Below are 16,670 nucleotides of genomic sequence, written 5' to 3' on the forward strand. Positions count from 1 at the left end.
TAAGGATCATTTCCACCAATAATGGTGGTCTCATCACCCTTCCCCCCAAGTTACTGTGGAAGCAGGACTCTTGGTCAGTGGGAGTTGGAAGCGAAGTCTGCTGGGGAGCTGCTCAAAATGTTTTCTCAGTAATAGTAAGAAATGTCTGGGAGGAAGAAAATGTCTCATGCTTTGGATATTGTTACATGAAACAACCCTGATCCTCCAATTCCTATCTGTAAGATCAAGAATTGTGATTGCTGTCATGCAGGATTTTTGATAACTAATATATGTAAGACATTTGGAAGAGTATCCAACACGTAGTAGGCATATGACAAATTACATTCCTTCTTTCCACTGCATAGAATCAGTGTGCTTGAAATATATGCCTCTTAGCCTATAAGCTTCTAGCCAGCATATTGTTTATGGATCTCTCATAAGCCTACCTACAACTCATTTGTCTCTGGCAGGTCTACTTCTGACTTTCCGTTTAGAAAGCAAGTCCATTCCAGAGAGTTAGTTTCTTCATAAAATTAGGCATGATGCAGGTAAATAACCTAAAATATTATCTTGCACACAGGAGATGTAAACAGCAATTGTTACTGTATTTTGTTCTTGTCCATATCTTTAAAATAATAGTGCTATTCTCCATAGTCTTTACTTTTTTTTTTTTTGGAGACGGAGTCTCGCTCTGTCGCGGCCCAGGCTGGAGCGCAGTGGCCGGATCTCAGCTCACTGCAAGCTCCGCCTCCTGGGTTCACGCCATTCTCCTGCCTCAGCCTCCCGAGTAGCTGGGACTACAGGCGCCCGCCACCTCATCCGGCTAGTTTTTTGCATTTTTTAGTAGAGACGAGGTTTCACCATGTTAGCCAGGATGGTCTCGATCTCCTGACCTCGTGATCCACCCGTCTCGGCCTCCCAAAATGCTGGGATTACAGGCTTGAGCCACCACGCCCGGCCTTTCTCCATAGTCTTTAAAATTTGTTTTAGTATTTTCTTTTGCTGCCAGTCTCCGGATTCCATTGTTCTTTCTAATTGCCTAAATGTTTAGCCTTAAAACTTTCTGTAGAGTCAGGTCTTGGATAGTTCTCCCCCACAGTTGCTAAGCTTAACCTCTTGATCACAGCTATAAGACTTTGTCCTCCCCATCTCATGAGATTCTGAGTAAACTCAAATTCCATGCTCTTGTTTTTATATAATTGACTCTCAGCTCATAATAACTCATATACAAACTTGGTAACACAAGAGATATTGTGATGAGAGGATATGTATGTGTGTGTTTTAACATGTCTCATGTTATATATTTTTATGAAAAGGATTATCAAGAGTCAAAATTTGAGATTTTTATATTAAGATTTCCAAGTTTCCTTTTTTATTTATTTATTTTTTGAGACAGGGTCTCACTCTGTCACCAGGCTAGAGTGCAGTGGCACAGTCAGAGCTCATTTCAGCAATCCTCCCACCTCAGCTTCCCAAGTAGCTGGAACTACAGGCACACACCATCATGCTCAGCTAATAATTTTTTTTTTTTTTTTTTTTTTTTTGATAGAGATGGGGTTTTGCCATGTTACCCAGGCTTGTCTCTCAAACTCCTGGGCTCAATCACTCTGCCTGGCTTGGCCTCCCAAAGTACTCGGATGACAGGCATGAGCTGGCACACTCAGCCCAATTTTTCTTTATTTAATAGACGTTATTTTTGCTCTAGTTTTATGTTCACAGCAAAATTAAAAGGCAGAAGATTTCCCCTATACCCGCTGTCGTCTCCAACTCTTCTTTTAAAATGGAAAATCTGGAGAGATTGGTTTCCACATAGCAACATTTGCTTCAAGCTGAAGAGTAGCTGTCTCCTTTGCTGGGCTGCCCACTACCCATTTCACTAGTTTGCAATTCACTCCCTGTTAGACTACAAGCAGCTGCCTTCCTTAATGTGTATTACCTAGTTCATATACTTATTTGGTACTAAAACTTCTTTATGGAAGGAAATAATATTAACTTGTTGCAATAAAAAAATTCTACAAGCATCTATTATGCCTTAGCCCATTGAAGCTACAGAAATCTACAAAATATCCACATTTTGACTCTATAAATGCACTTTGACCTCTATATAGTGAACTTTAAAATGATGTGTATCAAACAATCCTGTAATTAAGTGAAAACTTTAATTTGACACATTAAATTATATTGTCTATTTGTAACCAGTGATTAAGAGGTGTAATTGCAGAGCATATGATGCAATAAAACATGGTACCATTTAAGAAATATCATACAGCTCAAGTGCTATCTTCAGTTAATTTTCTCATTAGAAATATTAGTCCGTAACTGCTTTAAAAAAAAGTTATGATGAGGCAGTCATTTCTCCATTGCTAGTTAAATCAGCCACATCTGCCCCTCCCCCCAACCTGAACTCCTTCCAAACCATTTCTACTGTTTGCTCACCTAAGCCGAAAACCTGTGCCCTCTTCCATTTCCATTCGGTCTTCCATGTCTACTACCACGAGGTTCTAACAGTTCTTTCTGCCTCCAGCCTTGTTCCCTCTATCTTTTCTTCCACATTGCTGCTAGAGTAATCTTTCTAAAATTCAAATTTGACTGCGTCACTCCTTTCAGTAGTTTCCTAACTCTTGTCAAAAAAAGGCCAGCCACCTTAACTTGATTCCTGGTTGTCACAGAAGATGGTGATGTGACTGGTGGAAACATATCAACAAACAAAGTAACGTTTTATATATGGCAAAGGCTGTGGAGACTTTTAGAGAACTGTATCTGAAGCTTTTCTGATAGTGTTTCTCCATTTAAAATGTACGCTTTATTTCCCTGATTCACTTTTCTGAGTATTAACACTTTTAAATGTAACCCAGATATTATTTTTCTCTAGAAAACCCCACTGCCACTAGGTTAGGTTCTTTCTTCTGTGTCTTCATAGCTCTTTGTACGTCTCAGTCATTACCAAGTATTCTATTAAAAAAATATAAAGTAAGTGGTCCGTGTCACACAGATTTAGAAAACAAACGCAATTTATTTTGGAATTTCTCAAAGTCTTTAATGTGCTAAAGTGGATCAGCATTCTGCAAAGGACAGCTGTAGTATGAAGGATTTTCCAAATAACACTGAACGATTTTTGAAGCTGTTTGTTTTAAATTTCCAGTTTCTAATTTTTTCATTCTTACATCAACTGTGTATGTATGTGTGTGTGTGCAAGTGCTATTTTCTTTTATTGTTCTGAGGATATTACATAAATTTACAGTCGTCTTTGTTAACTGTTTCCTTGAGTTTTTATGTTTTAGTTTCTTGAATTTGGTGCATAGTTTGCATGGTTTTGTTTTATTCAAACCTTTATGACATTCTTATTTCTGTATTTGAGGTTCCCTGTTGACTTGTTTGTGAATACTTACTCTGTTTACCATAGTCTGCTTCTGGTGATGAAGAATAAGAATGAGTCCTTAGGCAGGGCAAGCTGATAGTTATCTTCTGGAAAAGGGGGCTTCCTGGGGAGTCAATAGCTTCCATGGGGTTAGTAACTTCCTGAGGAGTCTTGGGATAGTTACCTTATGTTAAAGGAGGCTTCCTGGGGAGTCAGTTGCTAGTAACTTCCTGAGGAGTCTGGTCTAGCTTAGAGGCTATCTCTGTGTTAATCTGAGTGCAAATATTACTGCTGTTTACCAGTAACAAGCTGGGAACAAGCTAGGAAAAGAGGCTGGTTCCCTAGCCTACCTGCTGCTCCACAGATGTCACCCTGTTCATTCATTACTCTGAGAATTGCTCCTGATCTGTCCTCTTCCCCGCAAACTCTTGGTTTACATTCACTTGGTTCAAGGGCTTAGAGGACCCTCAAACTGCTCCAGACTCTATATTGGTCTTATGTTTTGGATTGTGATTGTTTTCCTTGTTTACTTTCTTTTTCTTTTCTTCTTTTTAAATGTTCACTTGTTTCCTTACATTTAATCCTTTTTGTTTGTCAGTTTGCTCAAAATTTATCCGTATGTGGTAGCTTTTGCTTTTCAGCACTGTTTCGGATTTGCTTTTTAAAAATCTGTTTTGTACTTCTGTCAAAACATCACAAGTACCCCATAAATATGTATAACTATTATGTATCCATAATAATTAAAAACAAAAAATCTGTTTTTTTTTTAATCTAAATCATGGAGATTTAGATAGGATGTTTGTCTGTTCTCCATCTATTCTAAGCACTTGAATCTTTTATTTGCAAGATTCACCTATAAACATTACTTGAGTTACCCAACACTAAGGGAAATGCATGACATCATTATCTTGAATTGGTCTTTTTAGTAGCTTGAGTTTCTCGTCACACTGTATGCTCATTCAGAGCACAAACCACCCCATATTCACTCTGTATTTCCATTTCCTTGCAAGATGCTGGATATATGGTTGGTGTTCAATTAAACTGAGTCTTATGAAATCAAAGTTTATACAAAATATAAACTAAGTGGGCTGGGCGCAGTAGCTCACTGAGCGCCTATAATCCGAGCACTTTGGGAGACTGAGGCGGGTGGATCGCCTCAGGTCAGGAGTTTGAGACCAGCCTGGCCAAGATGGTGAAACCCCGTCTCTACTAAAAATAAAATATTAGCCAGCCGTGGTGGCAGTCGCCTGTAATCCCAGCTACTCAAGAGGCTGAGACAGGAGGCGGAGGAGGTTGCAGTGAGCTGAAATCGCGACATTGCACTCCAGCCTGGGCAACAAGAGTGCGACTTTGTCTTAAATATATGTGTGTGTGTGTGTGTGTGTGTATGTGTATATGTGTATGTGTGTATGTGTATAGATATGAACAAAGTGATAAATTACTGTTTATTCTGTAAAAGGAAGCTTAACCATAACTAATGCCTCGATTGCATTTTTAAATCTTTTAAAATTGATACATGATAGGTGTACTAACACTAGGTCTTATTTCTTTTATCAACTGTATATTTAAACTCACTCATTTCATTTCCCCTCCTGTTTACCCTTCCTGGCGTCTGTAATCATCAGGCTACTTTCTTTCTTTGTGGATCTATCTCCTTTTTTAGCTTTCACGTATGCAATGTTTGTGTTTTTGTGTTTGGTTTATGTCACCTAACATAATGACTTCCAGTTCCACTCATGTTGCTGCACGTGACAGGATTTCATCCCTTTTTATGGTGGGATAATATTCTGTTGTGTATTATGCCATATTTTCTTTATCATTTCATTTGTTGATGTGTACTTAAGTTTATTACATATTTTGGCTGTTGTGAATAGTGCTGCAATAAACGTGGGAGTTCAGCTATCTCTTTGATATTTTTTTTCTTTATTTTGGCAATATACCCAGTAGCAGTATTGCTGGATCATATGGTAGTTTCATTTTTTTTTTTTTTTAAGATTCTAAAGGTGCAGAGATATTGTTAGTCTTTTGAGGAACCTCCATACTGTTCTCCATAGCAAACTCCAAATTAGTTGTACTAATTTACATTCCCACCAGCAGTGTATCAAGGTTCCTCTTTCTCCATATCCTTGCCAACATTTGCTATTGCCTGGCTTTTTGGTAAAAGCCATTTTAACTGGGGTAAAATGATTTTTTTCTTTTCTTTTTTTGGAGACAGTCTCACTGTGTTGCCCAGACTGATCTGGAACTCCTGGGCTCAAGCAGTTCCACTTCAGTCTTGCACGTAACTGGGTTTATAGGCGCACGCCACCACACCCTGGATGCTGCGTTTGAGGAATGTTTGTTGAGATCTTTTGCCAATTTTTAAATCACATTATTTGTTTTTCTGCTTTTGAGTTGTTTGAACTCCTCATGTATTCTGCTTATTAATTCCTCATCAGATGGATAGTTTACAAATGTTTTCTCCCATTTTTAGGGTTGTCTCTTCACTTTGTTGATTGTTTCTTTGCTGTGTAGGTTTTATTTACTTACTTACTTATTTATTTATTTGAAATGGAGGTTCGCTTTTGTTGCCCAGGCTAGAGTGCAGTGGCGCCATCTCGGCTCACCACAGCCTACACCTCCCGGGTTCAAGTGTTTTTCCTGCCTCTACCTTCTGAGTAGCTGGGATTACAGGCATGCACCACCACACCCAGCTAATTTTGTATTTTTAGTAGAGACAGGGTTTCACCATGTTGGTCAGGCTGGTCTCAAACTCCGGACCTCAGGTGATCTATCCGCCTTGGCCTCACTCTGTAGGTTTTTAGCTTGATGTAATCCCATTTATCTGTTTCTGCTTTAGATGCCTTTGCTTTTGAGGTCTTACACAAAAATTATTTGCCTAGAACAATGTCCTGAAGCATTTCCTCAATGTTTTCTTCTAGTAGTTTCATAGTTTCAGGTCTTAGATATAAGTCTTTAATCGATTCTTACTTGATTTTGTGTATGGTAAGAGATAGGGTCTAGTTTCATTCTTCAGCATACAGTTACCTGGTTTTCCCAGCACCATTTATCAAAAACATCATCCTTTCTCCATTGTATGTTCTTGTTGCTTTTGTTGAGATGAGTTGGCTGTAAATTATATTTGGGTTCCTTGTTTTGTTCCATTGGTCTATGTGTTTGTTTTTAGGCCAGTAGCATGTGATTTGGTTACTATAACTTTGCAGCAAATTTAGAAGCCAGGTAGTGTGATGCCTCCAGCCTTGTTCTTTTTGCTCAGAGTTGCTTCAGCTATTCAGAGTTTTATGGGTCCATATAAAGATTAGGATTTTGAACAGTGAAAACACATGGATACAGGGAGGGGAACATCACACACCAGGGCCTGGGGTCTAGGGGAGGGAGAGCATTAGGAGAAATACCTAATGTAGGTGACGGGTTGATGGGTGCAGCAGACCACCATGGCATGTGTATACCTATGTAACAAAACTGCACGTTCTGTACATGTACCCCATAACCTAAAATATAATTTTAAAAAAATTAGGATTGTTTCTATTTCTGTGATTAATGTCATTGGTATTTTGTTAGGGATTGCACCAAATCTGTAATTTGCTTTGGGTAGTATTGTCGTTTTAATAGTACTTATTCCCCCAGCCACAAGCATGGAATATCTTTCCATTTTTTTTGTACATGTTCTCTTCAATTTCTTTCATCAGTGTTCTATAGTTTTCCTTGTTTAGATCTTTCACTTCTTAGGTAAAATTGTTTCCTAGGTATTTTATATTCTTTGTAACTGTTGTAACTAGAATTACTTTTTTCTTTAGATTGTTCATTGTTAGCGTATGTAAATGCCACTGATTTTTGTATATTAATTTTGTATCCTGCAACTTTACTGAATTGGTTTATCAGTTCTAACAAGGTTTTTTGTTTGTCTGTTTTTTTGGTGGAGTGTTTGGGTTTTTCCAATCAAAACATTATGTCATCTGCAAACAAGGCAAATTTAACTTCTGTTTTCCATTTTAGATGCCCTTTATTTCTGTCTCTTGCCTAACTGCTCTGGCCAGGACTTCCACTATTATATTGGATAAAAATTTGAAAGTGGGAGTGCTTGTCTTGTTCTAGATCTTAGAGGAAAGGCCTTCAGTTTTTCCCCATTCACTATGATGTCAACTATGGTCTGTCATATATGGCATTATTTTGATTTATGTTCCTTCTATACCCAGTTTGATGAGGGTTGTAATCACAAAGGATTTTATCGAGTGCTTTTTCATCAACTGTTGAAACAATTATATGGTTTTTGTTCTTGGTTCTGTTAATGGATATATCACATTTATTGATTTGCGTATATATTGCACTGTCCTTGCATTCCTGGGGTAATCTCGCCTGATAATGGTGAATGATCTTTTTAATGTTTTGTTGAATTTGATTTGCTAGTATTTTGTTCAGGAGTTTTGCATGTATGTTAATTTGTAATATTGGCCTGTAGTTTTCTTTTTTCTTGTTTCTTTGGGTAATGCTGCTCTTGTAGAATGAGTTTGGAAGTAGTCCCTCTTCAGTTTTTTTGAAGCATGAGTAGAATTGTTATTAGTTCTTTACATGTTTGGTAGAATTCACCAGTGAAGCTATCAGGTCCTCAGCTTTTCTTTGATGGGAGACTTTTTGTTATAGCTTTAATCTCATTATTATTGGTTTATTGAAGTTTTCTATTTTGTCATGGTTTAATCTTGGCAGGTTGTATATGTCCAGCAGTGTATTCCTTTCTTTTAGGTTTTCCAGTTTTTTAGCATATAATTCATAGTAGTGTCTAGTGATTATAGTTCTGTGGTCTCAGTTGTCGCATCTCCTTTTTCATTCTGACTTCATTTATTTGGGTCTTCTCGGTTCATCTAGCTAAAGGCTTGATGATTTTGTTTATCATTTCATATAACCAACTTTTCATTTTCTTGATCTTTTGTATTTTTAGTCTCAACTTGATTGATTTCTGCTCTGCTATTTATATTTTTTCTTCTTTTAGGTTTGGTTCTTGCTTCTCTAGTTCATTGAAGTGCATAGTTAGGTTGTTTATTTGAAGTCTTTCTGCTTTTTTGATATAGTCATTTATTGATATAAACTTTCCTCTTTGTACCACTTTTGCTTTATCCCATATATTTTGGTGTGTTCTATTTGCATTTTCATTTGTTTGAAGAATTTTAAAAATTTCCTTCTTAATTTCTTTGTCGACCCATTGGTTGTTCAGCAGCATGTTTAATTTCCATTAGGTTGTGTAGTTTCTGAAGTTCCTCTTGTTATTGGTTTCTAGATTTATTCCATTGTGGTTAGAAAACATACTTGATATGATTTCTGATTTCTTCGAATTTGTTCAGACTTGTTTTGCGGCCTAAGATATGTTCTGTTCTGGAGAATGTTCCATGTGCTGATGAAAAGAACATACTCTGCAGCAAGTGAGTGCAGTGTTCTGTAAATGTCAATTAGGCCTATTAGGTCCAATGTGAAGTTTAACTTTGGTGTTTCTTTATTGATTTTCTGTCTGGATGATCTTTGCATTACTGATAGTAGGGTGAAAGTCCCCTATTGTTATTGTATTGCAATCTATCTTTCTCTTTAGGTTCATTAATGATTGCTTTATGTACTTTGGAGCTCTGGTTTTGGGTGCATAGATATTTGTAATTGTTATATCTGTTTGCTGAATTGACCCCTTTATCATTTTGTATAGTGACCTTTGATTCTTTTTATAGTCTTTGATTTGTAGTCTCTTTTATTTGATATTAGTATAGCTACTCCTGCTCCTTTTGGTTTCCAGTTGCATGAAGTACCTTTTTCTACTCCTTCGCTTTCAGTCTACATGTATCTTTGTATATGAAGTGGGTTTTCTTGTAGGCAACATATTCTTGGGTCTTGTTGCTTTATTCATTCAGCCACTTCATGCCTTTTAATCGGAGAATTTAGTCTATTACGTTAATTATTGGTACTTAAGGACTTCTTCCATTTTGTTGCTTGTTTTCTGGTTTTTAATCTCCCCTCTTCCTTTCTTACTGTCTTCCTTTGTAGTTAAGTGACTTTCTTTGGTAGTATGTTTTAATTTGTTGCTTTTTTATTTTTCGTGGATCTACTATAGGTTTTTGCATTGTGGTTTTTATGAGGCTTATAAAAAACATATATGTAAAAAGTTATTTCAAAGAGACGATAGCTTAGATCACAAAAAAAAGAATAGAAACAAAAACTATTTATGCCTTAACTCCTTCTCCCCAACATTTTGACTTTTAATTGTCTCAATGTACAGATCTTTATGTTATCTGTCTCCTAACAGGTTGTCGTAGCTATTGTTGTTTTTGATAGATTTGTGTTTTGGGCCTCATACTGGAGTTACAAGTGGATTGCACACCATAATTACAGTATTAGAGAATTCTGGGTTTCTCTGTGTACTTAATTTTACCAGTGGATTTCATGCCTCCAAATGCACATTTCTCTTTGCATGTTAATGTTTTTTTCTTTCAGACTGATGAACTCCCTTTAGCATTTCTTATAAGATGGGTCTTGGGGTGAATTCTCCATGCTTTTGTTTGTGTGGGAAACACTTTGACTCTCCTTCATAGTTGAAAGATAACTTTGCTGGATACAGTATTTTTGGATGGCAAGTTTTTTGTTTGCTTGTTCGTTTGTTTTTTCCTTTCAGCATTTGGAAAATGTTGTTACACTCCCTTCCGGCCTATATGGTTTTCATTGAGAAGTCTGTTGCCAGACAAATTAGAGCTCCTTTTTATGTTATTTGTTTCTTTTCTCTTGCTGCTTTTAGGATTCTCTTTGTGCTTCACCATTGAGAGTTGATGATTACATGCCTGGGAGTAGGCTTGTTTGTGTCAGATTTGTTTAGTGTATCTGACCTTCCGGTACCTGGATATTTATGTCTTTCTCAAGCTTTGGAAGTTTTTCTGTGACTGTTTCTTGGAATAAGCTTTCTACCCATTGTTCTGGCTCAACTTCCTTTTGAATACCCGTAATTTTTAGATTCGGTCTTCTGAGGCAGTTTTCTCTATTTTGTAGGTGGTCTTCGTTTCTTTTCAGTCTTTTTTCTTCTTTCTCTGTGTGTTTTCTAATAACCTGTCTTCAGGCTTACTGATTCTTCTGCCTAATCCATTCTGCCCTGGAGAGCCTCTAATATATTTCAGTTCAACAAATGTATTTCTCAGTTCCAACATTTCTGTTTAATTTTTTATTATTACTTAAATCTCTTTGTTAAATTTCTCTGGTAAATTTCTGAATTTTTTGTTTTATCTTGAAGATCAATGAGTTTGCTTAAAACTCATTTTAAATTCTTTTTCAGAGAGCTCACATATTATTATCTCATTAAGGTCAGTCATTTGTTCTTTGCTTTGTCCACTTAGGGAAGTCAGGCTCCCTCTTAGCTCTTGTTTCCTGTGGATGTGCATCTATGTATTTACTTTGAAGAATTAGTTGTTTATTCTGGTCTGCTCTCTCTGACTTGTTTTGGCTTTATTTAATATATTTGCTTAAAGACTCTTTACTGTTAGGTTGCTGCCTCCTTTTTGGTTCTCAGTGGCACTTTAAACCCAGATTTGCCTTGGCTCTAGTAAATACTTGGAGCACTGCCCATCTCTAATGGGGTAGCTCCCAAAGGGGATATCCCAACAGTGTGGGAAGGCTGGCAAAGGGTTCCTGCCCAGGGGATCTGTGGAACATGTCTCCTACAACATGGAGCTGCTGAATAGGCACTCTGATTTGGTGTTTTCTTTGGCTGCCGACAGAGCAGTTTTCAGGGTTGAGGATGGTAGTCTTGCCTCTCCCCTTTGTCTCTGACTGTCCTCAGGAATATTTCTCCCTTCAGTCCTATGATGCTTCCAGTGAGTTGAGGCAGGGATGAGTCTCCTGCCAGGGAACCAAAACGGTGGGGAAGCTGATTGTCCACCTCGGTCTTACTTTTTCCACTGTAGAAACTGCGAGTTGAGGGGAAATTTTTCGTATGCATGGTGCTGGGAAGATTATGGGGAGAGTCATCACAGATATGGAAGTCCAGTTCTCTTACCATCTGCTCAGAGTTTTTTCACTTCTCTGTGGCCCTGAGAAGTGACTGACCCTCATATTTGAGTTCTGGGATGCTGGTGTTAATCTTAGTGTTACGTATTTGTTGTTTTCTGTGACATTAAGTGAAGCCAGCTTGCTTCTATGACACCATTTTGGAAATTGAAATCTCTATTGCATATTAAGATCTATTTGTTTCTGTTTGGGGGACTATCAAAGAAATGAGGATGCCAATTAATCTATATTCTTATTAACAAAGTTATATATTATTACAGCTTTATTTAGCCCCAACAAATTCAGAGCCACTGAGGTAAAACCATAGTAATTCTCTTCTCCCAGAGAAACTAGAAAATGAAATTATTAATTTATAGGTCATTTAAATTTTCTCTTGTGGTGTGATTAAAATATTACTTTAAAATATATGTGTGTAAATAGAATATACTTTAAAATATATGTGTGTACAATGTAAATAGTACCACTGTCAGCATAAAGATATGGCTTTAAGAATGTTTATCAAAGCATGGTTTATAAGAGTAAAAACTGCAAACAAGCTAAATATCTAATAGTAGAAAATAGCTTAAATAATAGTATGACCATATACTAGAAAATTATGAGGCCATTAAAAATGATATTGTAGGCCAGGTGTGATGGCTCATGCCTGTAATCCTAGCACTTTGGGAGGCCGAGGCAGGCGGATCACGAGGTCAAGAGATCGAGAGCATCCTGGCCAACATGGTGAAACCTCGTCTCGACTAAAAATACAAAAATTAGCTGGGTATGGTGGCTCGCACCTGTAGTCCCAGCTACTCGGGAGACTGAGGCAGGAGAATCTCTTGAACCTGGGAGGCAGAGGTTGCAGTGAGCCGAGATCTCACCATTGCACTGCAGCCTGATGACTGGGTGAAATCATGTCTCAAAAAAAAAAAAAGAAAAGATACTGTAAAATAATATTTACTGATTTGGAAAGATAATCACAATTGAGTGAGAAAAGAGTAACTTATAAAATTGATGGACCGTGTAATTATGTTTTTATTTTAAATAAGGCTATGAATGTACAAAGAAGTTTAGAAGATTATACAGCAATATGTGAACAGTGGTTTTTTGGTGATTAATGAGAATGAGTGTTTTGGAATAAGTTTTTAAAAAGTTATTAAAGTAGCAACATATTCAGAATCACATTTGTGATGGATATTTAGGGAATTATTCCTGTTTTAATTAAGTAAAACAATTACATATCTGTTGTTTTATCTAATGCAGCTAATCAAAATGCATTTCTAGATTACTGTGATTAACTTGTTTTGGAATTTGATGGTTCAACTCTCATTAATATTATAAGTATCACCTTCTGTTATTTGTGATACCTAGTTTGTGAAGAAAACTCATAAAAAATTTTTAGTAACTGTCAACATAACTGGAGAAAATGAATCGGACATTTTTAACCAATTATTTAAGTAAAAATTATTTAAATCAAATTTATTTTAATATGTTTTCAGAGAAAAATTTCTGTAAAAATCTAAACAGTGTGTAAAAAACTGAGGAGTTAAAACTTCAATGGAAGGCCAAGGCAGGCGGATCACTTGAGGTCAGGAGTTCGAGACCTCGAACTCCATGCCTAGCCAGCATGGCAAAACCCCTTGTCTGAAGAAAAAAAAAAAAAAAAAAAAATATATATATATATATATATATATATATATATGTATATAAATAACTGGGCGTGGTGGCATGCACCTGTAGTCCCAGCCACTCACGACGCTGAGGCAAGAGAACTGCTTGAACCCAGGAGGCAGAGATTACAGTGAGCCAAGATCATGCCACCACACTCCAGCCTGGGCGACAGAGCAAGACTCTGTGTCAAAAAACAAACAAAAAATTTTAACACTGTAAATCTAGAGAGGGACCAACTTGCATGTTCTAAATGCCTGTTTAATAATAGCTAACATTTATTGAACACTTCTTTGCCCGGTACTGTGTTGGGGGATTTACATGCATTATTTTGCATAATCTAACAAATCTTTTAGGTAGACAGATTTTTTTTTTAACATCTCCCTTTCCCATTTGAGAGAAAAGGCTTAACTTACCCTTGACAGTAAATAAATGGCAAAGACACCATTGGAACCCAGGAAGCCTGACTTGAGAGGCAACGCACTTAATCACTAAGATGCTCTACTTGGCTTTGAACTGGTGGATGCTTTTGTGACCACTATTTATTTCCTTGAGCAATGACCTCTTCAGGTTCTAAAATAATGTCGAGGAATAAAAAACTTAGCCCATTCTATTGATTATGTGGTTTTCATACAAGGGAGGAGGCTTTTCAGTCCAAATCTAATTCCCTAAGAAAAACTTCCAGAAAAATTGTTCAAGTCCTAATACTGAGTATCCACTTGAGTCTTTTCTTAATTGTTTCTTCTAAATGATAACTCCATTCCTTAGGATATCAAAGAGGAAAGCTTATCTACATCTGCAGTTTTTCTGTAGCTCCATCCCAACATTTTTTAATCTTTGAAGCTATCTTAAGATTTATATATCCTAGAGGCTAGGTTTTTATCAAAGGACCAAAAACGGAGGGAAATAGAGGTTTTATAAAGTTGTTAGAGGAATCATCCAAAAGAACAAAAAGCAAATCGTTTTTCATATGCTAAGCCTTTGAAGGGTATTCATGCTTGAAGAAGTTTCATGTCCATTTCAGTATTAAGCTTCCTCTGCAACCTCACCTCATTGATAATACTTAGCATTTTCCCCTTTGGAAATATTATGAATATTGGTTAGAATTTCAAGTGAGCCCCCAAAAGACTTGCCTAGTGTATTATAGTTGTAATAATGTATGCCTGCAAATAACAATAAAACAAAATTATGAATGTAGAATGTTAAAGTATCAGGGACTTACAAGCCAAGAATTATATTAACTGCCAATACCAAAGACCCAAGAATGGTGGCTAAGACAAAAGTTTATTTTTCTCGCACTTAAAAGAAATTCAGAGTTTGACAATTTCATATTCATCAAGGACCCAAGCTACTTCTTTCTTTCTAACTTTCCTTAGTGTGTGGCTTCAATTCTCAGGGTCACTCATGGTACAGAATGGCTATTAGAAGTCTAGTTCCTAGATCCAAGGAGGAAGAAGAAGGAAGACAGGAAGGGCAAAATGGGCTCATATAAGTTGTCTATTATTTTGTTCCCTTTAAGATATTTTCCTATATTTCTCCCTGCAAGTTTCCTGTACATTCTTTTGGGTGGGATTTAAGTCTATAGCAACAACTAGCTATAAGAACTGACTAGAACATTGCTACTCAGAATAAAATCAGGCTTCTCTACTTAGAAAAAAGGGGATATTTGTTTTTGGAAAGCAGCCAGCATCCTCTGTCATAAGATTGTAGGACGCATCTCATCTAGACTTTTAAGTTCAAGCTGTTAAGACCCAGACTTCCCCAGCTGCCGATGTTGCTGGATGGTGGCAGTTAAAACCCAGATGGCTTCCTGACCTGTAATAACCAGAGAGCACACAATTGCTTCTGCTAATGGTAAATTGGATAGAGTGATAATAAATGAATCTAGCATTAATGAAGAGCTTTTTCTTTCCTCTTTACCTCATCATCCCCCTCCCCCTGGATGGTTCAGAATATTACTGTGTGCTTAGTTGATGGGCCTTTCTAACTATGATCATTTTCCTTCCCCTCAAGATACAAGTTATGCTGGCTATCCAGATTCTGTGATTAAAAATAAAGGTAGTTTTAGTAGATACTAGCACTTAACATTCGTTTTTAACAATAATGGTTTCATGACTTTGGGTAAATTTTTTTTAATTTTCTCCTGCAGTATAGCCGAAATACAGAAAGATGTGGAATACAGATTGCCATTCACCATAAACAACCTGACAATTAACATTAATATGTGAGTAGAATTGTATCCTACTTTTTCATGTAAAAGGACTTAACAGTTTTTTATTGTTTTGTTTCTTAATTATTAGAAATAAGTTTTTAAGGTGAACTTATTTCAAGTAACTATAATTTATAAAATAGTGCACAATTCAGTGAAATAAAAATATTCGAAAGCTATCACTATAAGTTATAGTGCTATAAGAAAGAAACTAGAAAAGAGGAAATGCAATAGAAATGTGCAATACTAGTTCTTAGTACTGTAATTGTTTTTATTGATTAGCACTAAAATCTTAGCTGGAAGTATGCTGAAAAATGATAATAAAAAACAAAGGGGTTATATATATAAAGCCATTAGAGATAGATTCATCTTTAAATCAGAAACAAGTTAAAATATTCCAAATTTCAGCAACAGATACACTACATCAACCAGAAAGTTCAAAGCTAGATTTGATTTGCTGATCATTTTTAAGAAAAAGAAAAAAAGTTAAAAATACGAAGTTTTTACTTAAGTTACAAAAGTTGGACAAAGTGATTGCTGAAGCAGCAATTTAGCCTTAAACGCAGCTATGAGTCGCTGTAGTATGAAAAGATTGTGATTACTTCAGGTTGCATTAAGTGGCTGCTGCTAGATCAAGTGTTTGAGCCACGTAAGAAGGCACCTAACTTGAAGACAGGAGCCTTATCTTACTCACCTTCACATTCTCCTTGCCTCACATAGTGCCTGTGTGTAGGAGGCCTTATTAAATACTAATTGAATGAGTGAATTAAAGCATGAGTATATAACTGCTACTTTAACTTGATATTTATGAGCTTTTTTTTTTTGAGACAGAGTCTCCCTCTGTCACCCAGACCGGAGCTCAGTGGCACAATCTTGGCTCACTGCAACCTCTGCCTCCCGGATTCAAGTGATTCTCCTGCCTCAGCCTCTGGAGAAGCTGGGATTGCAGGCGTGTGCCATCACACCCGGCTAATTTTTGAATTTTTAGTAGAGATGTGGTTTCACCATATTGTTAAGGCTGGTCTTGAACTCCTGACCTCGTGATCTGCCCGCCTCAGCTTCCCAAAGTACTGGGATTACAAGCGTATGTGAGCTTTTTGAATCCTCACAGTAGCCCTGCAAATTAGGGCAAATTACAGAAACATGGTTAGTAAGTAGCATAGTCAAGATACAAACTGGACTCCCAAGGCCTTATAGTGCCCTTTTTACCAAACTAGTTTTAAAATCTTCAGCTTTGTAAATGAAGTAGTTTTATCTCATCAGATGCCCAGGTAGAGCTAAGCAGGAGAGGCGAACAAGGACCCAGTTTTCTTTTCAAAAGTACCACCAACAAATAGTTTTCTGAACCAACAGGGGAACAAAGAGGCAATTCAAAGTAAAATATTCTTGAGTTTTAGAGATTTGGAAACAGGGTTTCATGTCTAGTAAACTCTTCTTTTTAAGATTTCACTC

General features: G+C 36.8%; 1 protein-coding gene across 2 annotated transcripts in view; it reads left to right on the forward strand.

The window, feature by feature from the left end:
• The window catches only part of VPS37A (VPS37A subunit of ESCRT-I), a 52,969-nt gene that overhangs the window by 4,296 nt on the left and 32,003 nt on the right, over positions 1-16,670 (forward strand). For both annotated transcript variants that reach the window (XM_073017956.1, XM_007961732.3), the window contains exon 2: positions 15,159-15,233. In XM_073017956.1, the coding sequence (XP_072874057.1) occupies positions 15,159-15,233 (75 nt within the window). The remainder of the gene's footprint in view (positions 1-15,158; positions 15,234-16,670) is intronic.

Source organism: Chlorocebus sabaeus, chromosome 8 (genome assembly GCF_047675955.1).
Source record: "Chlorocebus sabaeus isolate Y175 chromosome 8, mChlSab1.0.hap1, whole genome shotgun sequence".
Classification (NCBI taxonomy): Eukaryota; Metazoa; Chordata; class Mammalia; order Primates; family Cercopithecidae; genus Chlorocebus; species Chlorocebus sabaeus.